This window comes from Podarcis tiliguerta (assembly GCF_965153285.1).
Source record: "Podarcis tiliguerta genome assembly, chromosome: 8".
In the NCBI taxonomy this organism is placed as follows: domain Eukaryota; kingdom Metazoa; phylum Chordata; class Lepidosauria; order Squamata; family Lacertidae; genus Podarcis; species Podarcis tiliguerta.
In genome coordinates this window covers 39,232,447-39,260,196 of record NC_139541.1, presented here as the reverse complement: position 1 = coordinate 39,260,196, position 27,750 = coordinate 39,232,447, and the positions used below count along the sequence as shown (strand labels likewise).

Here is a 27,750-nt window from a genome sequence, read left to right as displayed (position 1 = left end):
TAACTCAAAAATCATGCTAAATAGAATGTATATGAAAACCTCATTCTCAATTAAAAGCTTTTAATTATGGCTGTGCTGTCAGTATAAATCAAAGGATGAAAGTACAACTTGGTGTATTAGCCATGACGCACCCAAACATTGAGCAAGTCTGAGATTAATCTAAAGATTTTACATGATGCCTCTGTATATAGGATAAAATTTATGAGTTGAATCTACTCAGAGTAGACCCATTGAAACAAATGGGCATGATTAACAGGTTCCTTGATTTCAGTAGAACTTAGTTGGAGTCTAGTGTTTGCCCTTTTCTTCTTTCCCCATAAGTACCGGTACTGTGAGGTTGGGAATACCGTAAGTGGGGAGAGCACTGCTTTTGCACTCAGGTCCTGCTTTCTGGCTTCCCAATAGGGCATCTGGTTGGCCACCATAATAACAGAATGTTGGACTAGATGGGCCATTGTCCTGTGTCTCTTCCATCCTCATGATTATCACATGAGCTACAGGCACATATGCAGAGTTCTCTTAATTGCTGGAGCTTCCCCACTCATTTCATGAGAAGGTCCATACAGCAACACATCTTCCTCTACCACCTGTCATTGCAATATTTCACCAAGCTTTAGATCAGCGATTTCCACCAAGAAGAAGAGTTTGGATTTTATATCCTGCTTTATCACTACCCTAAGGAGTCTCAAAGGGGCTAACAATCTCCTTTCCCTTCCTCCCCCACAACAAACACCCTGTGAGGTGAGTGAGGCTGAGAGACTTCAGAGAAGTGTGACTAGCCCAAGGTCACCCAGCAGCTGCATGTGGAGGAGCAGGGAATCGAACCTGGTTCACCAGATTACGATTCCACTGCTCTTAACCACTACACCACCTCTTACAGTTTCAAGAGGGACACTTTGTGCCATGATCCCAAGATCCATGCAGGGGGTCTGCTTTGGACTCCCATTTTCAGACAGGAGTCCATCATGCTGCACGTGGACAAGCTGTTTTTGAAAGCAAGGAGCATGTCAAAGGCCATTCATAAAGCAGCAGGAAAGAAATAATAGAAAAGGAACCTTTTAGATTGACAGCTCCGATATTGCAATAAGTCAATGTGAAGAATTAAGTTGGAGCTATAATGATAGTATAATTATTTGCCCTTGTGAGTAAATTAGTTAGGGTTGGCACCCAGTTCAGTTTACCAGTCAAATGTTGTCAGCTGGTCAGTGAAACAATGATACTGTTGATGCTTCCGACTTGGCCAGCAATCTGCTTGGCACAACCACCTTTAAAAGCTGGTTCTTTGCTTTATTTCTTTTGGATTCTTTGGGTTCAGTTGTTGTTGGTTTTTTAATGTAACTGTAGACAGACCCTGATGTTCCTGAATGAAAGCCAGAGAGATTCGTCCAGTGAATTGTTCACATTTTTAGGAATAGTAATGTGTTTTTGTAATCATCACAAGCATCAAACTTCTGAAACTTGTTCAGGCTGCAGTCCTATATGCACATACCTTGGAATAAGTCACTGAACTTGGTAGGACTTCCTTCTAAGTAGATGTGCAATTTTTGTCATTCAAATAGGCATGTGTTTCTGTTCAGCTTAACCTGCTGTATCTGGTGGCAGTTGAGTAACCACTTCCAGGCCTTTTCATTTCCTCTTTTCAATCCTGGGAAATTTACAGTGATGTCAGAGTGACACCTTTCTTTTTAAAAAATGTATTTTGTTTTTGGTTTTGTTTTTTTTAAAAAAAGCTTCCTTGGTAGATGGACTTTCAGAGTTGCAATGATGTCACTGATGCTCTTTAATGGCCAATTGGTCATTGAGTTTTCCTGCTTGATATGATTGGATCATCAGTGAAAAATGTTTGCTTATGTCATGTATAGGAGAAGGGGAAGTAAGGGGGAAAAGTTAACTTTCTCTGAGCAGAAGATAATTCAGGCTGCATAACAAGGTTGCATGATCATTTTCATTAAACATTCCAAGGGATTTTTTTTTTTACCCCCCTCGAATTCAATGCCCTGGCAGAGTTCCACATTTAATCTTTTTGATTTCCTCCTAAAACGAAACAACCTGTCTAAACAAAGCAGAGAATGATTTGTTCACAGCAAATTTCCACAGCAAGTGGTGTGTTGAATTATGCTGTGATTTCCCTTCTAACGGGAACTTGGCGTGGCTAAACAAATTTCCTAGCAAGCAGAGACCAAGCCCCAAAAACTAGTGCCCAGACTGAGTATTTCTGATGTTTTTTTTTCCTGCAATGAACCACCAGCTATTTCAGACTTTACATTTCTGGGTGACGCTCTAGGAAGCACTGGGCCCTGGGGCAGGTATGCATTGCCTCTTGCCTTTTGTTAGAATCCTAAGAATCCCTGCAAGAAAAACAACACAGAAAGCCCAGTACAAAGAAGCCTGGGTTTCCTCACAATAAGCAAGAGCTAAGGTAGAGGAAGATGGGAAGATACTGTTTAGATTGTTGCTAGGGCCAGGAAGATAAAGAAAAGAAGAAATCAATGGAAGCCACTCGAAAACGACCAATATTCTATAGAAAGCAATTAGGTCCAGATTCAACATTCCCTGACCACTAGTGCAAGAATGAAAATAAAGGTTGAGCCGTATGAAATGCAGTGCAACAGTTGCGCTAGCAGCACCTTGTTGCGCAGCAGGAAGTATTGGGACCCCTGCAGTCCGTTGCGCAACTGGCCACAAGAGCCATTACTAGTTTCTGGCACCTTCTCTTGTTCAAGTCATTCTGCTAGCACAACTGGCAACACTGCTAAGCAACTGCAATTCCTGTCCCCTTCTGTTTTGCAAGCCCTTCTAGGATGCCGCACACATGCTTTCAGGCTTTCCTTAGCTTCAGTGAGGGCGGGAATCTTGATATTTGTAACTGGAATCTGGGGATTGCATGATACCGGTTTTGAAACTGCACCCTGGGATCTGGACGTGCAGGTGACACAGCATGTGTAGCACCCATGATTGCAAAGATGATACTGGCTAGGGCAGAAAGTCCGAAAATCTGAGCTTGGGATTCTTTAATTGTAGAAGCTATGTGGGGAAGTACCAAACTTCATAGAGTTTAGTATCATTATCTCTTGATTGCCATTTATGCTTACTTCCTCCTCTCCCCATGCCCTTACCTTGGGTTGCTCAATCTTCAGCAGGCAAAGTCCAAATCCCCTGACCAGGTGACAATCATTTCCTTTAAAAAAATATTTTTTTATACTTTTCAGATACATACATTTCACTGATTTTACATTCATTTTGATATTTTAAAGCTTCTTCTTTCCATTTTTGGGCATGTAACATTCTTGCCACTGTAGTCATGTACATGAATAAATTTCTATACAATTTAGGTAGTTCTATCCCTATAATTCCCAGAAGAAAGGCTTCTGGTCTTTTTACAAACATTATTTTAAACATCCTTTTCATTACATTGTATATAATTTCCCAGTAAGCCTTAACCTTACTACAAGACCACCACATATGATAAAAAGAATCTTCTTTCTCTTTACATTTCCAACACTTATTTGATTTAGTTTTATACATTTATGCCAGTTTACTTGGTGTTAGATACCATCAATATATCATTTTCATACAATTTTCTCTTAAACTATAGCATGCTGTAAATTTTATATCCGTATTCCACAATGATTCCCACAACCACCACCCCACCCAACAGATCTCCATCTTTGAGAGCCATACCATCATGCTGATTTTCTTCCCACCTGAAGAGGACGCTTTCTCTTTCAGATCTAGTCCTATATGGGTGATGTAGCTGCAAGAGGTTTTTGTTGCCTTATTGAAAGCAAAGGAGTAAAAAGGTTCTGCAGTATTAAGTAAACAATAAAGTGATATGATCTGTTGATTTCCTCTGAAAAGCTCAAGTAATAAAAAGCACCCTGGATAAGTGTAATACGTTTTGTTCTGCATTTTGTGCTTTTGTGTTGTCATCTTCACCTCCAAATGCCTTTGCAGGAAACTTTTTAATATTCTAGAACAGTGATTCTAAAACCTTTGCTTCCACTGTCCACTTGACAATTGCTGGGGGTCTTGGCAGACCATTTAATGATTTTTCTGCCTGTTGTAGCAATGGTAATGTTCTGTGCTAGTTGCTTTTTAATTGCCCCCCCCCCTTATATGTTATTTTATAATTTGAATTCCATAGAATTCAAATTGTCATATAATAAATTGCAATCCAATGAATAAAAGAAGCAATAAAAACACACTTTTAAGTCCACATGAGTATTTAATGCAATGGATGTGCCATCTCCTATCTTCCCCCATGAATCCACAGACATGCCATGGACCATAGTTTGGCAACCCCAATGTCTAGAGCCTGTGCCTGCCACTGCTGGGTCTGATACCACTGAGCTGGTAGATCACTGGCGGAAAAGTGCTGCTGCCATAGCTCTGAGAAATGAGAGTGGATTGGGCCACCCTGTACAGAGCTACTCTACATCACCACTACTGCTGCCCTGAATCTCCTATCTCTGCAACAAGTGGACTGCCTGTTCAGAGCGGGCAGGGCGGGGCAGTTGGGACACCCCTGTATCCTTTGTTCCAGCTAAAGGACTGGTTGCACCCCTGCATTGTCAATTGGAGAGATTCTAGTTTGAATCTATAGTTCAGGGGTAACCAACACAGTCCCTTCCAGGCGTTTCTTGGCACCAGCTGTCTCGGACCGTTGGTCATGTCCACTGAGGCTGATGGGAATTGTAGTCCAAAACACCTTGTGGTCTCTTCGTTGGCTATCCCTACCCTAGTTACTTTGCTGGGTCAACCATTACAATGCTGTTTACATGGGGCTGCCTTTAAAAATTGTTTATTTATATTTATTTTAATATATATGTAGGCTGCCTTTCTGAGTACAACCCATCCATGGTAGCTTGCATTGTTAATCATTGGTACAATTGGTTGTAAATTTGTTTCCAGGCTCAGTTTAAAGAACTGGTATTAAACTGGTTCTAGACTTTATGGCTTTAAAGGCTACCTTAAGGATTGCCTTTGTACATCTGAAGCTGCCCAACCTTTAAACTCCAACTCACCTGACATCACTTGGTCAGGTACAATAGATGGGCCTTTCTTGGTAATTGCACCCAAACTATGGACTGCCACTCCCAATGGAGATCTTTCAGGATGCCTATTGAGGGTGTTTCTATATCAACAGGCTTTCAGTATTTTAATTACCATACTTTTCTGTGTATAAGACTATGTTTTTTTACTCTAAAATAATGTTCAAAATCTGGGCTCGTCTTATACACGGATAGTATCTCCCCCCCATTTTCTTAAATCGGAATCCTCCAAAATAGGGGGCGTCTTATAGATGGAAACATATGGTACTTTTAAGGAATTGATGTTTTTTGTGGGGGGTTTTAAATATTGGCTGCTTTTATGTTTTATTGTCTTTACTGTTACATGAATTGCTTTTGGTTTTTAGCAGTGTCTTTGTGACTTTTGTTTGTATGCTGATTTGCTGATTTGATTTTCAGAAGCACTAGTTATAAAATAGGTGCAGTTTGGCCCTTGTATATAGCTATGTTTAGCATTTGGCTGCATCCCAAGAACTGGGGGTGGGGACCCAGGTCATTGGATGGCCCAAGAGAGAACCTTCTCTCCAGCTAACTACATTTTTTATTCATTTTCCAGCCGCCAACCTGAGCCACCAAAGAAGGAGAAAGAGGCAACTACGACCACCCCTTCTCAGTCCAAGAGAGCAGATGAGTGGAAGGACCCTTGGCGCCGATCAAAATCCCCCAAAAAGAAGCATGGGCTGTCTGCTTCACCCAGCCGTGCCCGCAGGCGCCGGAAAACCTCTGCCTCTTCAGCCTCCGGCTCAGGTTCATCAAGGTGTGAACCCGAGATGGGTAGCAATTGATGCAAGGGGATTTCTTATAATCAGCATCACTCCAGATGGCTCCCAGGACTCAGTCCTAGAAGAAAGAGCAATGCTGCTGGTGGGAGGAGCATGTGAGCCAGAGACAAAGAGAATAGGCTGTGTGGCCAGAGGATTCTGTTGTGAATAAGCATCCAGCCCTTTCTTGGATGCACTAGGGCAGATTGCTCTGGTGTTGGTCAATGGAAAGAGAGCTTAAATCAATACTGTGACCTGTTGAGACTGAATGGCAGAGAGTGACAGCCTGTGCCCCTGGAAAGGTAGCCTCTAAAGGCAGGCTACAGCAGAGTAGGACATAGACAATTTGTGACCTCATGTGAACCTACTAGGATCTTGGGGAGATTTTGAAATAAGGGAGCTTCTTAAAACAAGTAGAACTGAAAATAAGAATTCATACAAATAATGTTCCAGTTGCCAAAATGCTGTTCCCTCATATGTACACATACCTTTTATTCCCTTTCAGGTCATCTTCTCGCTCCTCCTCCTATTCTGGATCCGGTTCTTCACGGTCACGGTCCAGATCTTCCTCATACAGCTCCTACTCTAGTCGCTCTTCCAGACACAGCTCCTTCTCAGGCAGTCGATCCAGGTACTGTTTCTCCAAATGTGTTAGCTGGCAGGTTCTTGGGCTCCCATAGTGAGCCTCCCTGAGTCAAGACAGGTTCTTTTAGGTGAGTCTGGGCAGTACCCTATGGAAAGCTCAGGACAGCCACTTGATGTCAGTTTTAAGGTGTCGCTGGAAATCCTGGAAGTCGAATCCAGGACACGGACTAAGTTCAGAATTCAGGGAGCTTAGCTGGTCACTAAGGCACAGCTGCATGATTGCTGCCTAGAAGTAGTTTTACTACAATTTATATCCTTTATTTTAATGCTCCTCCTTTTAAAAATTAAAATACCTAAAATGCTCATCTAGATTGCTATTTTTTCTTCAAAATAAATCATACCTTAGTCGTTAATTCATTGTATCTTTGAGAGCACTTTACATATTAATATTGCATTCCATATTTTTCAGGCCCATTTGCCCACTGCTGCTTGCTTATTGCATTTTTTCCTATTGCAAGGAGCATTCTTGCACCTGCAAATAAAATGCTCACCAGTATTCCGCTCTATTCTCTTCACACAATTTCTCATATCAGCCTAATGGTATCTGGAGGGCACCAGGTTGCAGAAGGCTGACATGGGATTTCTTGAAATTTGGACCCCATTTCCATGCTCACAAACTCACAGGTGTGGCCTGCTAACTTATGCAGAATTTACACACGAGTAAGTGTGTTTATGGTTGTGACCCTGCAATGGCATTTCAAATAGACACAGTCGCCACTGTCACATGCACTGGAAAGAGGCAGTTTCCTAGATGGGCACCCCGCCAAACTACTTTACGTGTTTGGGTTGGCTGCTGCTACTGAAAAGTTATGAAATGGTGATGAAATATCCAGGTACAACATGTTTACGATCATCTGTTATCAGAAGAGAAAAAGTTGTGTAAACAAATGGTGGCAATCTTGTGACCCGTGGAGATGATTTTCTCTTCCAGATCAGCAGAGGAGTGGGAGGGGGGGGGGAGAGAGAAAGAGAGAGATCTGGATGACTATCCAATAATTCTGTGATGCCTTCAGCCCCTGACCAGTCGGGGAGCTGCTGTTTCTCCACTTTCTGGAGGTTGCCTGCTTTGGAGGGTTCCTTTTCCCAGTCCATGTTCTAGCTTCCTCTCTACCAGGAGATGTGACTGTTGGCTTAAAATGATGGGGCACAGAACCGTTTCTGAGCTACTTGGACCGTGAAGAAAAGGGAGTTCCACAGCCTTGAATGTGGCATGGGCAGCACTTGGTGCACTGAAAAGTCGAAAGCCATCATCTATCCAAAAGACGCTTCCAAAAAGTTTGGATAGTAGAGTTTTGTAAAAGAAAAAATGGTACCATTTTTGAACTTTCTTCAGAGATTCTTATCAGCCTGCTTTACACAGATAACAGCAGAAGTGTGGCATTGGAGGTGAGGGCTTGCATGAGCTTAGAGCTCTTTTCCCCACAGTGGCAGGTGGGGGACCAGTGTTGTGGTCAACAGATCCTCTAAAAGCCAATTCAGAGTGGAGCCCTGCAGGTGCTGCTTCCAGGGTTAGCAGGCCATTCAAATCTCACCAGTTGTCCACCTGTTGTTTGATTGTGCCCATATATTGTAAAATATTCCATGAAGCCATCATGCTTGAAGAATTGGCCCCGTTGCCTACTTAGCACATCCATCTGCCTGTAAAATCGGTCTTTTGCTTTTCAGTAGTTGTTGTTACTTCACTTTGTTACTTTGTTTTATTTTGGTTCAGTCCAAAAAAACCCCAAAAAACAGTAGACTGATCCTCATGTTTCACGATAAAAACCAAATGGAAGAATATTCAGTGAATTGTTTGCATTTAGAAGGAACTTAGCCTGGACTTTTATAATGGACTTAACTGTCAGAGGTCCTTTACCTTTTTTAGAGGCACCCCCAATTCAATGAGGCTTTTGCTGTATTTAAAGGGTGTATCTAGACTTTCCCCTCATTCTCTCTCTCTCTCTCTCTCTCTCTCTCTCTCTCTCTTGTCTGATTTTTCAGGTCACGGTCCTTCTCATCTTCCCCATCTCCTTCTCCAACGCCATCTCCACACAAACCTCTTCCCAAAGCTAAAGGAGAGCCTGCAGCACCTGCTGGAAAGGGGTAAGATGCTGTGTCCGCTCTGGGCAAAGTGACATTGGGACATTCCCTTTTGAGGTTCTATAGCAGTATAAAGGTGCAGGGGCACTTTGCATTTGTCACATTTAGAACTAGACCAGCAAGGTACTTTCCACCAGATCAGGTTTGTAAAGTGTGGTCCTGTGGTATTGTGGCACCCAGGCGTGAAATAAAGCAAACACAACAGTTGTCTGTACTTAAATATTGATTTTTAAATGGACGTCATCTCCCTTTTCCACGAACATGTGACACATGCTTCACATACAATTAAAGTGATGGCACAGTTCTGAGGGATGTCTACCTACTTGTAGCAATGTTGGTTCTGCGAGGCCTGCAGCTTATCTCTTGATATGCTGTCATTCACTGATTGGATGAATGATAAAGCAATAAAATGTGTTTATTTAAACATACACTCTTTGGGTTAGTCATCATAGGGCAGTAGGCAGACTTCAGGCTTATGGGATGTACTTTTTTTTTTTTACTAAAACCCCAGGATCCAACAACTGGAGCCTAGTGAGTGGGGGGGGGGGGGCTACATTTCAAATCAAACTGTTCTAAGCCCAGCCCTTTGTTTCGAATACCAGAACTGAACAGAGCTCACAGTCCTTCCACTCAAAAAGTCCATGCCTGATTTCCTCCCCCCACCGGGCCCCCTAACAGTATAATTTGCAGTGGGGTGGAACTGGGGAAGAGAAAGTCACCCCATTTGGCCATGGAGATGAGCTTGAAAACATGAGGCAGATTTGGTGAAATGTCCAGAGACCCCAAAATAGACTGAACACTGTGGTCCCAGGAGCTGCACTTTGGAGCTCTGTGCAAAAGTTTCTTCCAATATGAAATGCAAAATAAATATATGCACGGTCACCTAAATGACTCTGAAAACCCTGTTGCTGTACTGTCCATATTCGTTTCATTAAAAGTTTTGTCTCCCAGAATATTCCTCCTTTTGCAATTCATGTGAATTAAGGAGAGTTGGGAGAGCAACTTCCCCAGAGCCTTACAGGGAGCTCAATTCCAGCATGTCCAGTTAGAAGAATTTGAGGGAGGAGGGCTAGGAAAGGCCTGTGACAACTCTGGGGAGCCATTGCCAGTAGAGTGGGCAATACTGGGCTTAAATGAACAGCAGCCTGTCTCTTTGAAAGACAGCTGAGCTTTGTATGTTCGACCTGGGCATCTGGTGTCCAACCCCAAGACGCTCTTTCACCATCCTGTCTCCCAGAATGTGCCAGACGGCTTTAGCATGGTCGCTAAGATTTGAGGCCAGACTTGGGTCCAGTTTAAAAAATCTAGCACCCACTCTCTTCCAGCTGGTCTCCCTGCTCCTGTCATCTTACCCATTTTACTTTTGCAGTGACAAGCCTGTGAAGAAACTACCTGCCCCTCCAGCACCTCCACCAGTTGCTAAAACTGCCCCAGCTGCCCCGGAGCCACCCAAGCCAGGAAACAGTAGAGAGGCGAGGCGGAAGGAGCGCCAAATGAGGATGCCACCCCGGAGGTAGGAGGAACAGGGGAGCTTCCTAGAACAATCTCCTAATAGGCAAGTCGAAGCATGAGCTGCTTTCTTGGGAACCTGGGGAGGCACAGCGGCCCAAGTCATTGCTTCATGCCTAGGGGCTTCCCAAGACATAGCTGTTTACTTGAAATGTCACTTAAGGCACCAGTGGCTAGCACTTCGTTTGCCCAGAGGGCCACATTCACCCTTGACCAATCCTCAGGGGCCACATTCCAGGAGCAGCTGTGTCCATAAGTGGGCGTGTCCACTCCACATTTCACAAACACATGCCCTGCTTCTCTTTGCAGATCAATTCAGGCAGGAGAAATTATCAACTCCTCTCCCTTCATCATATGATTGATCTGGTTACCAGGGAAGGGATTTCTGAGCATCTTGGGAAATTGGCTGTGGCAAAGCGGGGTTCTCCAAAGTGAAATTAGCGTGCAATTCAAATGTGTAGAATTTCTGAAACTGGCACAATATAAATGGGCCACATCCCAAAGGATCTAATTCCATGCAGGCAAAAGAAACCGCTTGTTTCCTATGTTCTCTTGGGGCTCTTTTGACCCTGCTTACTTCATTGGCTGTGGGAGCTGCATCCGGAAGACAGAAGAGAGAAACTTCCCTGCCCTTCATGGCTTCCTTAGCATTCCTCATTAGAATCATGACCACGGGTTTTTAGAGTTCTGTGACTGAAAGCCAGGTGAGAAATAGGTCCATGCCAGGAAGTATCTGTGGGGAATCCCTTCTCTTCTCCCCTGTGATCACTTTGGGGAGGAAGGAAGGGCACAGCCTCCCTTTGCCCCACAAGAGGACTGGTTTCCCGCAACTGGTAATTAGCGGCCTGCTGCCTCTGATTGTGGAGGCACAGCCATTGTAGCTATTAGCCATTGATAGCCTTATCATCCGTGATTTTGTCTAATCCTCTTTTAAAACCTGTTGGTGATACCCCAATGGGAGTCCCATAAATGCAATAGCCCTCTCCTGTTTGGAATCCCAAGCAACTGATTCCAAACACATTCCAAGCACATCAGAGTGTAATGTATTGCTCAGCCAACTCAATTATTTCTCCCACCACCCAAACTATCCCTAGTTAGGGCTTGGGCCTGTATGCCATGGGGATGGTCCCTAGTGACAGAAGTCAGCTCACATGCAGTACCCATTGACATAGAATAGGTTCCACTGCCCCACACAGCAAGGATTTTCAAGCAGAGTTACTCCATTACGATCCCTACTTGCAAGAATCCACTTTAGCCCTCTCCCTCCTGCTGTTAGGTGCCCAGCACATCCACATGGAAGCGAGCTATTATTTTATAAGTCACTTGGAGATGCCTTACATAGCAAGCCACTAATAGGTTGTATTATTAATATTCATTATTGTTTAGAATTTATTCTGCTGATATTGTTGGTTTTCACCCGTCCTAAGTAAGGGTTTGTGGGTGTATTCCTGAGTGCACCTGTATGGCAAGCATCAAGGTTTCCCTAGAATGACCAGCAAAGGTGTCTTGCACTGATGTCCACCTGGTATGTAACAGGGAGCTTGAACTTGTTTATTGTTGCAGGCGGGCCATCAGCTGCAGCATGAGTGGCAGCGGCAGCAGCTATACTGGGTCCAGCTCCCGATCAAGATCCATCTCCCGATCCCTCTCTCGATCTCATTCTCGGTCCTCCTCAGCTTCCATCTCTCCATCACCGTCTGGGTCCAGAAAGTCCAGGTGAGATATTTCCTTCTGTTTCTGGGTTGGAAGAGTAAAACATGTGGCTACTTCTGTGGAATGAGGCATCTCTCTTCTAAAGCAGGATTTGTTTTAAGGAAGCACCCTGCCAACCTTCATGGCCACTTGAGTAAAAACTGGGAAATGCCCAGAAATCAGCTTTTCTTATAAAGACCTTAGAATTGCCATCCTGGGTCGAAGCATCTGCCTCCGCAGCATACCCTGTGACTTTGCCCAGCCAGAATTGTCAGGATGGTTCAGAAGCAGAGCATGCTAGGTACAATCTTCTCCTTGTGGTTAACCCCAACTGTGCCCTCTGAAAATGTTTCTACCTCCATGCCTTGTGGCAAGAAGCAACAAGCATGTGTCATCAGCTGATTTGACGTCGCATTTAATTCATTACAGTATCCAGTGCCTTGCAGTTCTTTCCTTATATTAATTTAGCTGTTGCAGGAAGACATCCTTAAATCTATTTCCAAGAAGGAATTGAAATTGTGAGGGTAGGGAGAAAACAATGATGACATGAACAGTCTGTTTTGCATAATGTTATGTTTTCCTGGGGCTCCCTGCATCGGATTCTAGCTTCCGCATCAATGAATACAAAAGGTTCCCAGCCGAGTTGGTGTCCCAATGACATCTGGAAGGCACCAAGTTAGGAAAGGCTGTGCTGGAGCAGCACAGTTGGCCACCGTTTTGCTGCGGACAAGTGCTCATGAGCATCTTGACTGATTATGAAAGTCCGCTTGATATCTCAGCAATTCAGCCAGTGGAGGGGGGAAGGAACGACTTGTATCCAGACGGACAACAGGCAGAAACCAGTTTTTAGCCTAGTACTAAATTGACCTGGTGCCCTCCAGATGTTTTGGGACTCCTGGAGGGCACCAGCTTATTTATTTATTGGCATTTTCATCCCCCCTTCCTCTCCAAGAAGCTCAAGGTAGTGCTCATGGTTTTCTCCCCCTCTAAATGAAGAGGGTATGACTGTGAGGTAGGTATGGCTGACAGGCAGTGACAGGTCCAAGGTCACCCAGTGAGCTTCATGACTGGGGTGGTGGGAATTGAACCCTGGTCTCTAACCAGTACACCACACAGGCAAGGCTGTATTACATAAGCAAAACTATTCTCCACTGGGGTGCTGTTTCAACCCGTTCTTCTGGATCTAACTTGTATCTTTGCCCTCCTCACACCCAACCCAGGTCCCTGAGTGTAAGTAGCGTCTCGTCCGTTTCCAGTGCCTCCTCCAGTAGCAGCTCTGTGCGGAGCGCTGACTCAGAAGACATGTACGCTGACCTAGCCAGCCCGATTTCTTCAGCCAGCTCCAGATCCCTAACCCCAGCGCAGCCGAAGAAGGAGAGAGGTAGGCCACTCTGCCTCCAGAATGTGATTTTCCTGTGTTCCTTCAAGCACCTCCTGTGGCACTGCCAGTCTCCATTCCCCTCTGCTGCTCGCTTCCCCTCACCTCCCCCCCCCCCGGACCTCCCTGTTTTTGCTGCCCTTGTTTGCAGACTGCTTTGGAATGTTCTTCACTAGCAGACGGAAAGACATGTGAAATCTTCATGAACACAGTTCACTAGCACTATTTATTCTGGATGCAGAATGCAGATTATTTTGGCGAAGGGTCCTTCTGCTGTGCTCATCATATCTGTTCACGATCTTGGCACATGAGTAACGCAAGCTTAGACCATGCATGTGGTCTGTTGTTTCTAAAGGCAAAATTCTGCCCTTTTTTAGCAGTGGAAATACACTGCAAATTCATTGGCAACAGCAGGGAAAGCCAATCAGCCGGCAAGGGAAGCCCAGAGAAGAGCCTCACCAATTATATTTAAAGCGCAGGTGGGTTGATATTAGAGCAGGCCATCCTTGAGCAGCTTTTGTCCCAAACCATAAACAGCCATATAGGTTACTGCCAGCACCTTTCTTTGTGTATGCACTAGAGAAATGTCGCCCATGTGGCTGCTACATTTTGAGCCGACCAAAGTTTCAGAAAGGTCTTCAAGGAGAATCTCGCAAGCCACACACTCTTGTATTCAAGCCTGGATGTTACTAAGGCATGGGTAACAGTATCCGAACTGCTTCTGTGTAGGAAGGGGCAGAGCTCTGGGACATTCACATATTTTTGGATTGGATTGTATGTATTTTAATATTTTATAAATTTCGCTATATAACCATCTCAAAGGTCTTAATCTGAGCCTTGTGGCTTTTATTCCATGTGGTTGGGGCTGATGGGAGTTGTAGTTCAAAGCATTTGGAGAGCACCAGGTTGGGGAAGGCTGGTTTAGGTTGAGTCACCACTTAAAAGGACCTCAGGTGGCAGGTAATAGGAGAGCCCTGCCAACTTTTCTGCTGGAAGCCTTGAAGAGCTGCTGCTTGTCAGAAAAGACATCTTTAAACTGACTAATGTGGGGGAGGGAGACAGTGCTCCTGAAGGTAGGAGTCTATCAATTGATGAAGATGATCATCCAAATGTCATAGACCAAATAGCACGCAGACCTAGTGGTGGGAGGAAAAAATCCTTAAATAAGAGACACGGGGGAATGATTAATGGACTTCAATGTCTGTACACTAATGCGCAAAGCATGGGAAATAAACAAGATGAGCTTGTGCTCTTGGTACAGCAAACTAAATATGACATAATAGGCATCACTGAAACCTGGTGGGATAAGTCGCACGATTGGAATGTAAAAATGGAGGGATACAATCTATTTCAGAGAAACAGACCAGACAAGAAAGGAGGAGGAGTGGCGTTATATGTCAGGGATGTGTATACCTGTGAAGAGAGCCAAGATTTAGAACCTCAAAGCCAAAGTGAGAGCATTTGGGTCAAAATTAAGGGAGAGAAGAATAACAGTGACCTCATTGTGGGAGTTTACTATAGATCCCCAAGCCAAACGGAGGACATAGATGATGCCTTCCTGGAACAGATGGCCAAGCATGCAAAAGGAAGGGAGATAGTAGTAATGGGGGACTTCAATTACCCGGATATATGTTGGATGTCAAACTCAGCCAAGAGCATAAGGTCAAACAGATTCCTCACTGGCCTTGCAGACAACTTCATTGTCCAGAAAGTGGGAGAAGCAACAAGAGGAACAGCCATTTTAGATCTGGTCCTAACCAATGTTGATTACCTGGTTAGTGGGGTAGAAGTGGAAGGATCATTAGGCGCGAGTGATCATGCTCTTCTGAAGTTTACTATACAGCGGAAAGGAGCAGCCAAGCATACTAGGACTCAATTTCTTGACTTTAAAAAAGCCGATTTCATAAAACTTAGGGAAGTGCTGGGTGAGATCCCATGGACAGTAATACTAAAAGGAAAGGGAGTTCATGATGGCTGGGAGTTTGTTAAGAGGGAGATAGTAAAAGCACAACTTCAGGCAATACCAATGAGACGGAAACATGGAAGGTGCCTAAAGAAGCCAGGGTGGCTATCTAAAGAACTTTTAACTGAGTTAAGATTAAAAAGGGATGTGTACAAAAAATGGAAAAGGGGGGAAACCACCAAAGAGGAATTCAAACAAATAGCCAGCACGTGTAGACACAAAGTCAGAAAAGCTAAAGCACAGAATGAACTCAGGCTTGCTAGAGAGGTTAAAAGCAACAAAAAAGGCTTTTATGGGTATGTTCGTAGCAAAAGGAAGAACAAAGAAACAGTGGAGAAGATGGTGAAATGCAAACAGGGGACACAGAAAGGGCTGAACTCCTCAATACCTTCTTTGCCTCAGTCTTCTCCGATAAAGAAAACAATGCCCGACCTGAAGAATTTGGAGCAAATGATTCAGCAGAGGAAACACAGCCCAGAATAACTAAGGAGATAGTACAAGAATACTTGCCTAGTTTAGATGTATTCAAATCTCCAGGGCCAGATGAACTGCATCCAAGAGTATTAAAAGAACTGGCAGATGTGATCTCAGAACCACTGGCAGTCATCTTTGAGAATTCCTGGAGAACAGGCGAAATCCCGGCAGACTGGAGGAGGGCAAATGTTGTCCCTATTTTCAAAAAGGGGGAAAGAGAGGACCCAAATAATTACCGCCCAGTCAGTCTGACATCAATACCAGGGAAGATTCTGGAGCAGATCATTAAGCGAACAGTCTGTGAGCACCTAGAAAGGAATGCTGTGATCACCAATAGTCAGCATGGATTTCTGAAAAATAAGTCATGTCAGACTAACCTGATCTCGTTTTTTGACAGAATTACAAGCCTGGTAGATGAAGGGAACGCAGTGGATGTAGCCTACCTTGATTTCAGCAAGGCATTTGACAAGGTGCCCCATGATATTCTTGTAAAGAAGCTGGTAAAATGCGGTCTTGACTATGCTACCACTCAGTGGATTTGTAACTGGCTGACTGACCGAACCCAAAGGGTGCTCATCAATGGTTCCTCTTCATCCTGGAGAAGAGTGACTAGTGGGGTGCCACGGGGTTCTGTCTTGGGCCCGGTCTTATTCAACATCTTTATCAACGACTTGGATGATGGACTCAAGGGCATCCTGATCAAATTTGCAGATGACACCAAACTGGGAGGGGTGGCTAACACCCCAGAGGACAGGATCATACTTCAAAACGACCTTGACAGATTAGAGAACTGAGCCAAAACAAACAAGATGAATTTTAACAGGGAGAAATGTAAAGTATTGCACTTGGGCAAAAAAAAATGAGAGGCACAAATACAAGATGGGTGACACCTAGCTTGAGAGCAGTACATGTGAAAAGGATCTAGGAGTCTTGGTTGACCACAAACTTGACATGAGCCAACAGTGTGACGCGGCAGCTAAAAAAGCCAATGCAATTCTGGGCTGCATCAATAGGAGTATAGCATCTAGATCAAGGGAAGTAATAGTGCCACTGTATTCTGCTCTGGTCAGACCTCACCTGGAGTACTGTGTCCAGTTCTGGGCACCACAGTTCAAGAAGGACACTGACAAACTGGAACGTGTCCAGAGGAGGGCAACCAAAATGGTCAAAGGCCTGGAAACGATGCCTTATGAGAAACGGCTAAGGGAGCTGGGCATGTTTAGCCTGGAGAAGAGGAGGTTAAGGGGTGATATGATAGCCATGTTCAAATATATAAAAGGATGTCACATAGAGGAGGGAGAAAGGTTGTTTTCTGCTGCTCCAGAGAAGCGGACACGGAGCAGTGGATCCAAACTACAAGAAAGAAGATTCCACCTAAACATTAGGAAGAACTTCCTGACAGTTAGAGCTGTTCGACAGTGGAATTTGCTGCCAAGGAGTGTGGTGGAGTCTCCTTCTTTGGAGGTCTTTAAGCAGAGGCTTGACAACCATATGTCAGGAGTGCTCTGATGGTGTTTCCTGCTTGGCAGGGGGTTGGACTCGATGGCCCTTGTGGTCTCTTCCAACTCTATGATTCTATGATTCACTTCCAGTGCTGCAGCTCAGAGGCAGAGCTCAGTGCTTTACATGCAATAGGTCCTGGGTTTAATCCCTGGCATCATTATGAAGGGCATGGAGAGACCCTTCTTCTTTTTCTTATATTTTTTATTAGTTTTCCAAATTGTTACAAATCAGACCTAATTACTTTAATACAATTTCATAAAATCAGGTTTCCCGCTCCTGTTGCACCACTGTTAATTCTCATAAATATTAAATCTGTTTCACATGGGTAAAGGTAAAGGTACCCCTGCCCGTACGGGCCAGTCTTGCCAGACTCTAGGGTTGTGCGCTCATCTGACTCTATAGGCCGGGAGCCAGCGCTGTCCGCAGACAATTCCGGGTCACGTGGCCAGCGTGACAAGCTGCATCTGGCAAGCCAGTGCAGCACACGGAACGCCGTTTACCTTCCTGCTGGTAAGCGGTCCCTGTTTATCTACTTGCACCCGGAGGTGCTTTCGAACTGCTAGGTTGGCAGGCGCTGGGACCGAACGACGGGAACGCACCCTGCCGCGGGGATTCGAACCGCCGACCATGCGATCGGCAAGTCCTAGGCCCTGAGGTTTTACCCACAGCGCCACCCGCATCCCTGTTTCACATGTGTAGTCCTTCATAAATGGTGTTCTCAGATCTGGTGCGTTGGGAGAGTTAATTGCTATCGTCCTTTGTTCAGTTCTCTTCCTTTGTTCAGTTCCCTGCAGTGTTTACAAGGTCATTTCACATTCTGTTCCCTTCCTTCTGCTGTTCACCAACTTGTGTACAGGCTGTGGCTTTAAATAATTCCCAGATAAGATGTCCAATCTCCACCATTAAAATTCTACTCTGGGGTTCTTCCTCAGCACAGCTATGTTTTTTTCTCTCAAATACAGCTGCTTCTTGCCAGATTTAATGAGCAGCCATTCATTTTCTTACTCTGCATTGCTCCCTCACACTCCTGGTCCAGTCCTTTATTCTGAATAATGAGGACTAGGAGTGTGCTATATTTTTAGAGGAAGGGTCATAGCTCAGCAGTGGAACATCTGTGTTGCATGCAGGAGGTCCCAAGTTGAATCCCCAACAGCATCTTCAGGTATAACTGGGAGAGACCTCCTGCCTGACATGATGGAAAGCCACTGCCGGTCAGTTTAGACCAGTAGTCTTCTACCTTTTCAGACCCAGGACCCACTTTTAACTCAAACACACATTTGGGGACCCATTCCTTAATCTTTTACCATATATTTGCATGATGGTAGTGCTTCTGTTGCAACCCACCTTGGATCAGGCCATAACCCACTAGGGAACCCTTACCAACTAGTTTGAAGACCAGTGGTTTAAACAGTACTGGACCAGGTAGACCAGTGGAACTCTGTATAAGGCAATTTCCTCTGTGAAATGCTCCATAGCTTATATAACGTTGCTTGTTTTCAGCACAGATTATCCACAGTTGCTGTCATGTTGACTGTCCCCTGGCCTTGCTTACAGAAACCTGGGGAGGGGAGGAGCACTTTCTTTGATCACCAAAGCATGTTCTGCTCCTAGCAGGAAAGCCCAAAAAAGAAGGTGGCGGCAACATCAAGGAGGAGAAACGGAAACGGGAAGCCCCAGCACAGCCCCCCAAGCCAGCCAAGGCCGTGCAAGGGGGTAAAACTCAGCAGCCGCCCCCACCTCAGCAGCCCGCACCACCCCAGCCGCAGCCAGCTGGCTTCAGCGCCCACAAAGAAATCAAACTAACACTGTTGAACAAGGTGAGGTTTTTTTTGGGGGGGGGGGGACTGTGATGATAATAATAATAATAATAATAATAATAATAATAATAATAATAATAATAATAATTAATAATTTATTATTTATACCCCGCCCATCTGGCTGGGTTTCCCCAGCCACTCTGGGCGGCTTCCAAAAGAATATTAAAATACTGTTATACATCAAACATTAAAAGCTCCCCTAAACAGGGCTGCCTTCAGATGTCTTCTAAAAGTCTGGTAGTTGTTGTTCTCTTTGACATCTGGTGGGAGGGCGTTCCACAGGGTGGGTGCCACTACTGAGAAGGCCCTCTGCCTGGTTCCCTGTAACTTGGCTTCTCGCAGTGAGGGAACCGCCAGAAGGCCCTCGGTGCTGGACCTCAGTGTCCGGGTAGAGCGATGGGGGTGGAGACGCTCCTTCAGGTATACTGGACCGAGGCCATTTAGGGCTTTAAAGGTCAGCACCAACACTTTGAATTGTGCTCGGAAACGTAGGGTCTCCTTAAATATTTTAAGCTATCCCTCAACTTCCTTGCATGCAGTTGGAGGGGAGGGGGCTTCCCACTTCTCTCTGGGGCATTGATAATATTGAATAATATGCACAGGGGCCCAAGAAGGCTTCCTCTGACTTGGGGTCCACCCAGCAGCTGCCTTTAGGTGTGACGACAAGGCGTCCTCAAAGCAAATGAGGGTCCTGTTTCGAGGGTGAGGTGTAAAGGGCTGGCTCAGAAAGCGGACAGGTGGATCTGATCCACCACAGGCAGAACTTACTTCTTTGCAAAAAATATGTCTATACTGCTACATATAGACAATAAAAAATGTACAAATTTAAAGAGATCCACTATTAGAGAAAGATATTTAGTTAATTGCATGCATAAGTTGGCAGCTCATAAAGAAATTTCAGCAGCTGCTTAAGGAATAAAGCAGAAGGTGCCTGCTGAATGCTGAATTCTGAATGGTGAAGAGAGGAACTTTTCTGCCTCTCTCATATTATAGGACACCCAAGATCAGCCAGTTAAATTTGAGGTATAGGGGATCCAGATAGCAACTGTTCACCAAAGCCAGATCACCAAATGCAGGCTTCCACTTCTTTGGAGTTGGTCATCCAATTTGACTGTTCAATGTCATATGGGAGCTCTTATCAGTGACTTCTTATTGGGGAAGGGGGACAGCAGGCAAATCACACTTGCAGGCTTCTTGGAGGCATCTGTTTGTCTGTTGTGTGGAACACAAACGCTGGGTTGGACGACATTCTGGTCTGATCCAGTAAGAGGCTGCTCTTGTGTCCTTGCAATCCTGCAGGGGCCTCTCTTGCATAAGCAGCACTGAAGATGCACCCACCATGCAGCCCTGCTGGTTAACTTGTTATGAGCAAACTGCCTATCATTAGGACAGGTCAGATATGTGTGATGGGAAGGTCAGCAGCACAGTGGTACATTGCTGAAACACCTGGAAGGTGCATTGGGTGTTCTTGTGCTTACAGCATGTGTGACACCTTCCCCCATGGGCCACTGCCAGTCACACCACCCAGAAGCTCTCGTCACTTTTGTCCCTGGGCATAGTTGAGGCATTTCTCTGTTAGTCACACTAGAGTGGGACAGAACAGTAGTAAGCAGCTTTTAGGTTTACACAAGAAAGCAGAGCACTGGGGACAGACTGCGCAGCATGTAGTCTGCTGGGAAAACAGCACATGGAAATACCAGGGATTTTTCTGTTTCTGGCCTCCCAGTTGGTTTCAGCTTGAAGAGGAACGGTTGACCTCTGCTAAGGGTGGGATTGGAGGTGCCATTGCTCTAGGGGGAGAGGACAGTTAAAAGTGGAAGCTGGCTGCTGCTTGATTGACTAACTGCCCGGGGCAGGCACTCACCTGACCAGTCGCATGCTCTCAAGGCCACAACACACACCTTTTCTGGGCCAGCCTCCAGCCGCACTCTGACCTTCTCCTCGGAAAATGTGCAACAGAGCCTCTGGCTAGAGCCAGCAAGGTGAAGACTTGCAGCACAAATGTCCTGCTGCAGGGAGAGTGCCTCGTTGACAGGCCAGCCTCTGTGTGTGTGTGTGTGTGTGTGTGTGTGTGTGTGTGTGTGTTCCCATGCGTGAGCCTGGCTCATTCTGATCCCTTCCATTCTCTTTGCAGGCAGCTGACAAAGGAAGCAGGAAAAGGTACGAGCCCTCTGACAAAGACAGGCAGGCTTCTCCTCCAGCCAAGCGGATGACCCTTTCTCCAGACAGAGGTGAGGAAGTGTGTGGGACCAGGAGGGGAGACCTCTGTTGCAAGGCCTCTCCACATGCAAATACTTCAGCTGTCTACTTCTGGTCTGGTCACCAAGCTGGGTTCAGCCACTTGTCTGTGTTTGAACTCTGCACAGATGCCCTTTTCGGTGACAGTTGCCGTGTGCGCATGCACTTGTCAGATTTGGTGCACTTGTCAGATCCTTGAGAACCACTTCAAAAAGAGAGAGCTGCCTGTCTTTTTTACTTCAAAGGCAAACTTGAAAATGTGTGGGCAGCAGTGCGGTTGCCCAATACCACATTTGTTACAGCCAGCGGAAGTGAGGAGCTTAGTGGTGGAGTATGTACTTTTCATGCAAAAGATCTTATCTTCCATCCCTGGTGTCTCCAGGTACTGCCTGAAACTCTGAGGAGCTGCTGCCAGTCAGTGTAGACAACCCTGAGCTAAATGGACCCCATGATCTTGACTTGCTATAAAGCAACTTCCTACATTCCTGTCTTTATACATGGTTTTTTTCTTCAGGGTTCAGTTTCTGCTTTTGTTTATTTATCTTTTTTTAAAAAAAATGCAGGTGTGATGCTCAGCTGAAAACAGCTTAGTTGCAACATCCCCAGCTGCTCCCTGCCCTCACCCAAGTATTTGTTAGATGATCAGCTCTGACTCTTGCACGATAAAAGCCAAAAGCTGGCATCCCAGGCTTTCCCCTGACTGTGTTGCAAGCTCATTAAGGCCGACATGCCAGAGCTGCTGCCGGTATACTCAGCCCGGACTGTGCCTGCAGCCAGAGGCACAATCTGCCGTGCCAGGCTTGGAGTTGCTTAACTGTTGCTGAGGCAACAACTTTTCCTGAGAGCATCAGTAACTGAGCCACATTCCTTATGCTGATCTTGCCACCTGAAAAAAATGCATTGTACAAATCAAAGCTGGTGTTGCTAAGAAACCGGAAGCTGGAAAGTCCCCAGTTCAAATCTCACCTCTGCTGTGAACTCATGGCAGATGGTCATGTGTTCATTCTCTCTCTCTTTCGGCTTTCCACCTTCAGCACAGAAATGAGAACACTGACCTACCTCACAGGGTTGTTGTTAGGGCTACTAAGATAATGTACATGAAATGTTTTGAACACTTAAGGGATCGTTAATAACAGCTGCAGTTTGAATTGTTGGGAATTGTAATGTTGCTGTTGCTATTGAATCTCCCCTTTAAAACAGCCATCCCCAACTGGGTGCCCTCCATATATTTTGGACTTGATGTCTCCTCAGCCCCAGCATTGTACAGCTGTGCTGCCTGGGGCTGGTGTAACTTGCACTCCAGTACATCTCATGGGCAGCTGGTTGCATTGAAATATACTGACTGCATTATGTAAAGGCTGCATTAAAGTATACTGACCCCATTCCTCAATCAGTGATTTCTGAGGGAGGGCGCACCATATAGAAACAACCACCATACTCAGACTACCTGACGTATTCTTCCTTCCTCAGGTACCCGTGATAGGAAACCTGCAGGGAGGCTCTCCTCTCCCAAACAAGACCGCCAGCGGGGTCCTAACCTGAAGCTCTCAGCTGCTCAGGCAGATAAGTAAGTTCTGTGCTCCATGATCTTGGCCTGCTGCATTTTTTGGCTTCCTGCCTGGTTTTTTCCTGCCTGCGGTCTCTTTGAAGACTGCCATGCTTTAACTACATCAGGAGGCAAGGGCTCACATGCCCAGGCAGCAACTGATAGCTGCAACAGCCACCCCCGGGTGATCCCCAACCTCTGTGAGTCACAGGCGATAGAGCCCAGTTGCCCATTTGGGTCATCCCTTGCCCTATGACTCATAAAGGCTGGGGATCACCTGTCTGAAGGCCTGAAGCAACCCCAGAGGGCATGGGACAGGTGGTATATCTTGAATGTCTTGGGTGTAACCTCACAGGGCATCACCTAAAAGGGCAGGGGATGCCGCTGCGTGGGCATTAAAGTGGGGAATTACCACAGGGATGGAGATGACTATCTGAGGACCTGAATAATGCCCAGTCAGAGCACCTGATTGGCATACTTTAAATGGTTGCTTTTTTTCTTCCTGACCAAAGATTCCTGTGATGCCAGAAAGCTTGTACATGAATCTGCTGCATCTTACACCCACCCACCCCACACTCAGTAACGTCCTGCAAAAACTGGGTTTCCAGTGCAGGCTGGACAATGAGATGTAAGATTGGAGGCCTTATTTAGCAAGTAGACTTTTTAGCTATTTGCATTGTTGCCACTGCATTGCCAAGGTGTAGGTTGGATCTGATAGCTGATGTTGTGGCTCTGTTGCCCTCGAGGGTCACACCCAGCTAAGCTTTACTCACAGTAGAAGCACTGAAATTAATGGATCTATGTTAGTCATGCCATTTAATTTAAATAGGACTCCCTCTGAGTGTGACTACCATTGGATACAACCCTGAATCGTCTGTGCTAGAGGTGGGATCATAGCACAGCATCCCTGGTCTCCAAAACGCAAAATGTCCCATAGCTCTTTTGTCTACATTTTTTCTCCAGCTGCAAAAAAAAAAAAAGGTTTTAAAATCCCCTTGGTTTAACTAGAGCATCCCCCTGCAAACATTCCTTTCCTGAGAACTCTGTGCTGTCTACAACTTTGGATGCTAGAGGTTGCCTGGTGGAGAAAATCGGTTGGCAAGCAACTCCCTGACTGGTGAAGTCACAGAGAGTGTAGCACTAGAAGCTGCCAACTCTCCTTTCTGGACAGAGCAGGGCCCTAACTCAGTGATAGAGCATCCACTTTTCATGTAGTTACAATCTATGGTTTCTCCAGTTAGAAGCAGACCTGGGAAAACTCTGCTTCAGACCATGGAGAGCTGCTGCCTGTCAGAGCTGAGGATACAAGGCTAGGCTGACGTACCATCTTGAGGTATAAGGAGCCCTCCTCAGCCTGGTGCCCTCAGATCTTTTGGGTTGCCGTTTCAAATGTTGCATGCAGTTAGCATAGGCTGCATCAAGAAATCCCAATTTTTGTACTCTTTTCTTTTTGGTTTCTATTGTAAGACTCTTTGGATGGGTATCTGTTCAGAAAAGCAGTGTAGTGGTTAGAGTGTTGGACTAGGACCCGGGAACAAATTGGGAGGGGGACAGCCCTGTATTGATGCCTTGAGCTCCTTGAAAGAAAGGTGGGATATAAATATAAAAATAAATGAGCATCAGCAAGTGACTCCAAAATATGTGTATGAGTAAATGATTATTTTTTTTAATGGACTTGGAGAGGATACTCTTCCTGGAGCCTCTGGCCAACAATTCCTGGTCATTTCTTACCATTATGTCTTTTTTTTCTGTCACAGGAAGCGCCCTCTGTCACCGCAGTCCAAGAGTTCAAGCAAAGTTACAAGCATCCCAGGCAAAGCAGCTGAGCCCGGGGGCCCAGCTGCTGCTGCGAAATCAGGCAAGTCCAGCACATTGTCACGGCGGGAGGAGCTCCTGAAGCAGTTGAAGGCTGTGGAAGATGCCATTGCCCGCAAACGAGCCAAGATCCCTGGGAAAGTATAGTCTGCCTTGGTCCAGCCTGGATTAGAGACTGCTCTCTGTGTTTTTATAAATAGCATACATACAAGCAGCCACTTCGGATTTTGCAGTTCAGTTTTATTTTGGCTGTGATCCTTTTTAAAAAAAATAATAAATTGAAAAGAGAAGAGTTTTGTCAGCTGAACACCCACCCGCCCCTTCTGGCGGTCTAAGACGGCTCCCTCCGGTTACCTCCCCAGCCCACGCGTTGCCGGCACCGTGGCGGAGGCAGCCACGTTGATGTTTTTTCCATGTCCATCATGCACAGAGGACTCTTAACTGCAGCCCTGTCCAGATGCCTTCTCTGCTCTGTCCTCCACTGCTAGCTACAAGTTGTGTTTCCTTAGTTAGCCCTGCTGTGTGTTGAGTGTCTTCAGCAATGCAATTCTACAATGCTGTGTAAGGAGAGAGAGCCAAAACTCGCTCTGTCATCTGCCGGAAATGTCCCCCCACCCACCCACTACACCTCTGTTTGTTTGTCTTCTTCCCACCCCTCTCCACCTTACCCCCCACAAGAACTAAACCAGTTGCATAGATATCCTTGATGGAAGTCTGGTCGGAAGATACCATGTGTCTTTTTATTTTAAGCAAAAGATTGTTTTCGTTGATTAAAAAAAAATGGAAAAGCAAAGGTTTCGTCAGGATGTGTGTCTAAAAAGAGGGGTCTTTTCTTTTTTTGAGGGGTTATGCTGAAAATAAAGTATTTTGATAAACAGCTTCTCTTCTTTGACGTGCTTTGTTGCCATCTCAGGTCCTGTCTCAGAATGCCTGGTAAACTCCCACCATCAGTCATTTAAATTTCCTATGAAAGGTGGATTGGGAATTCCTGCAGGGAATTTAAAAACATGTGGGTTTGAGCTTGTTCCCCCTCAAAATCAAAGTCTATGTCTAAGGGTAAAGGTACCATCTCCCATGAGATGGAAAGCTGAACATGCATCTCTTGCTGTCTAGCTGAAACCTAAGCCTGGCCAAAGTCCTCCTCAGGCTACCAGGTTTTGTTGCATGTGTTCCATGATTGATTGGTTGTATTTAGCAAAAATGATATACCACTTTGTAGTAAAACTTTAAAATATTAAAACTATCAATAAAATACAGTACTGTTCAAAAGGGATTGAAAAATCTCTGGGAGATTTTAGTGGCCTTCTTCCCTACTTTGCCGTGCAAGGAAGATTGCACCCCAGCTTAATGTGCTCAAATGAGCTGATCACAGCCCTGCCAGGTGCTCAGAAGACCCAATTGGGCTTCAAAACAACATGCAGAAGAAAGTGGGCCAGCTGAAATCATTGTGGCATGAGATGACTGACAGATGGTAGGCCCAGCTCACCTGCAAACTTGGCTCACGGGGTGGAGGAGAAAAAGACGCAGTCCATTAGTCAAATCTAGTTGTCCACTCCTGTCTTTAAAGGTCTCTTTCAAATTAGACACGCTAGCATAATTTTCCATCTAACTAAACTGGATCTTTGGGTCATTCAGATGGTTTGGCTTCCCCTGATTTTCTTCCCTCATCCCCACCAATTTTCTTCCAGTCCCCAGGAACTCACAGAAGCTTATTGTGAACTCCAGAAAAGAAGGAGAAAGAGGGCTTGGGATTGACAACCACTTGTCCCAGACCTTACATTTTAAAAACAGGAATCATTGTCGTCCTCCAGCCCACTTGTGCTCACCACACAATAAAACACCTGTTAGTATCACTGTTCACATAACGTCACTGCTTATGAAAATTGTCAATAAAACTGGAGAGAAGTAAGCTCAGATTAAGCAAATATATGTCATGTGATGCAGAATTAATTTATGGAATTTGCAGCCACAGGATGTAGCCATGGTCCTTGGCCTTAAAGGCGGATTAGACACATTCTTGACGAAGGCCAGGTGGGGGTTAAGTAAAACCTCCAGTTTCAGAGGCAGTCTGCTACTTCTGGGTGCAAGTTTCTGGAGAGCATCAGCAGAAGGCTGGTGCCATCCAACTCTGCTGGTAGACTTCCTGGAGGCATCTGGCTTTTCACTGAGGGGAGCTAGATACTGGACTAGAAGGGCAACTCACTCCGATCCAACCAGGGTGTTCTATGGGCAAGATTATTCAAGGAGCTGTGGCCTCCCATTTTAATGGGCATGAGCTTCTACTGACTGCGCAGCCAGTATTAACATCCAATTCCCCCTTAGGCCACTGTTAGTTGTAGAGGGCATTTCACAGGCCACTGATCTAACCCCTTTCCAGGCTCTGCTTCCCATCTGCCCTCCTTGACTACGTCTTACTGACTTGCCAGAAACTGATGCTTGAATTGAAGAAAGGCCTATAGACATGGGGGCGGACGGGGGCGGACAGAGAAATACGTAAATAAAGCTCCTGCGTGTCAGCATGACATGCACACTGGCCTTCTATTAACTTTCACTGATAAAGAAATGTGTCATCTTAGGGTTTTTGTCAGTTTTTTAAACCTATCCTGATCAAACCAGCAATTTGGGTGTGTGTGTTTTACACACTTCCAGTCGCTGGACTGGTCACTGATGCCTGAAGCCAGACCAACAGGCAAGATTGCATCACCTGTGCTTTGAAATCAGTTACACCTCCATTTTATGTTAGTCACGCAGCAAAGGGACGCAAATAGTGATATTCCCCCGCACCCAGCCCCACAAAAAAAGAGAAAAGGTCAGTACCCACACATCTTGGGACCAGAAAGCTGCTGACCTCACTTCAAGTACCCTTAAGCCTTTCAACACACTCCTCACCTATCCACCTCTGGTTCTACAAGTATCTTTGTAATTTGATGAATAATGCTAAACGCTCAGATGTTAATTGCCATTTTCTGTGCTGAAGTTTGGGTGGGTGTTTATGTGCTTTATATTTTTATTCGGTTTAACTGAATTCTTTTTGTATTTATGCAGTTTTTGGTTCTTATGCTTATTACAAGCCACTTACAGAGACTCTTCCCAAATTACACTGAACACTTGTAATAAAAAGCTGTTTAAAACAACATCGTAAAAGCTTACGTATTTAAAACAGCACAATATCTCAAGGGAATATAAGGAGATACCTGTAGGGTCAGCACTCTTCCTGTGTCTTGCTTTCCACACTCAAGGCTAAGACCCGGCTCTCCCAAG

At 45.3% G+C, this 27,750-nt stretch overlaps 1 protein-coding gene across 2 annotated transcripts in view; it reads left to right on the top strand.

The window, feature by feature from the left end:
* Positions 1-25,366, top strand: part of ZC3H18 (zinc finger CCCH-type containing 18) — a 56,783-nt gene extending 31,417 nt beyond the window's left edge. Inside the window, exons 10-19 of one of the 2 annotated variants that reach the window (XM_083456458.1) lie at positions 5,626-5,826; positions 6,336-6,461; positions 8,456-8,557; positions 9,924-10,067; positions 11,627-11,779; positions 12,976-13,136; positions 18,688-18,890; positions 21,025-21,121; positions 22,599-22,695; positions 24,432-25,366. In XM_083456458.1, coding sequence (XP_083312584.1) covers positions 5,626-5,826; positions 6,336-6,461; positions 8,456-8,557; positions 9,924-10,067; positions 11,627-11,779; positions 12,976-13,136; positions 18,688-18,890; positions 21,025-21,121; positions 22,599-22,695; positions 24,432-24,636 — 1,489 coding nt within the window. In that variant the 3' untranslated portion in view covers positions 24,637-25,366. Of the gene's footprint in view, positions 1-5,625; positions 5,827-6,335; positions 6,462-8,455; positions 8,558-9,923; positions 10,068-11,626; positions 11,780-12,975; positions 13,137-18,684; positions 18,891-21,024; positions 21,122-22,598; positions 22,696-24,431 lie in introns of both variants that reach the window. The other variant, XM_083456457.1, reaches the window with a different exon arrangement.
* The last annotated feature ends 2,384 nt before the right edge of the window (positions 25,367-27,750 follow it).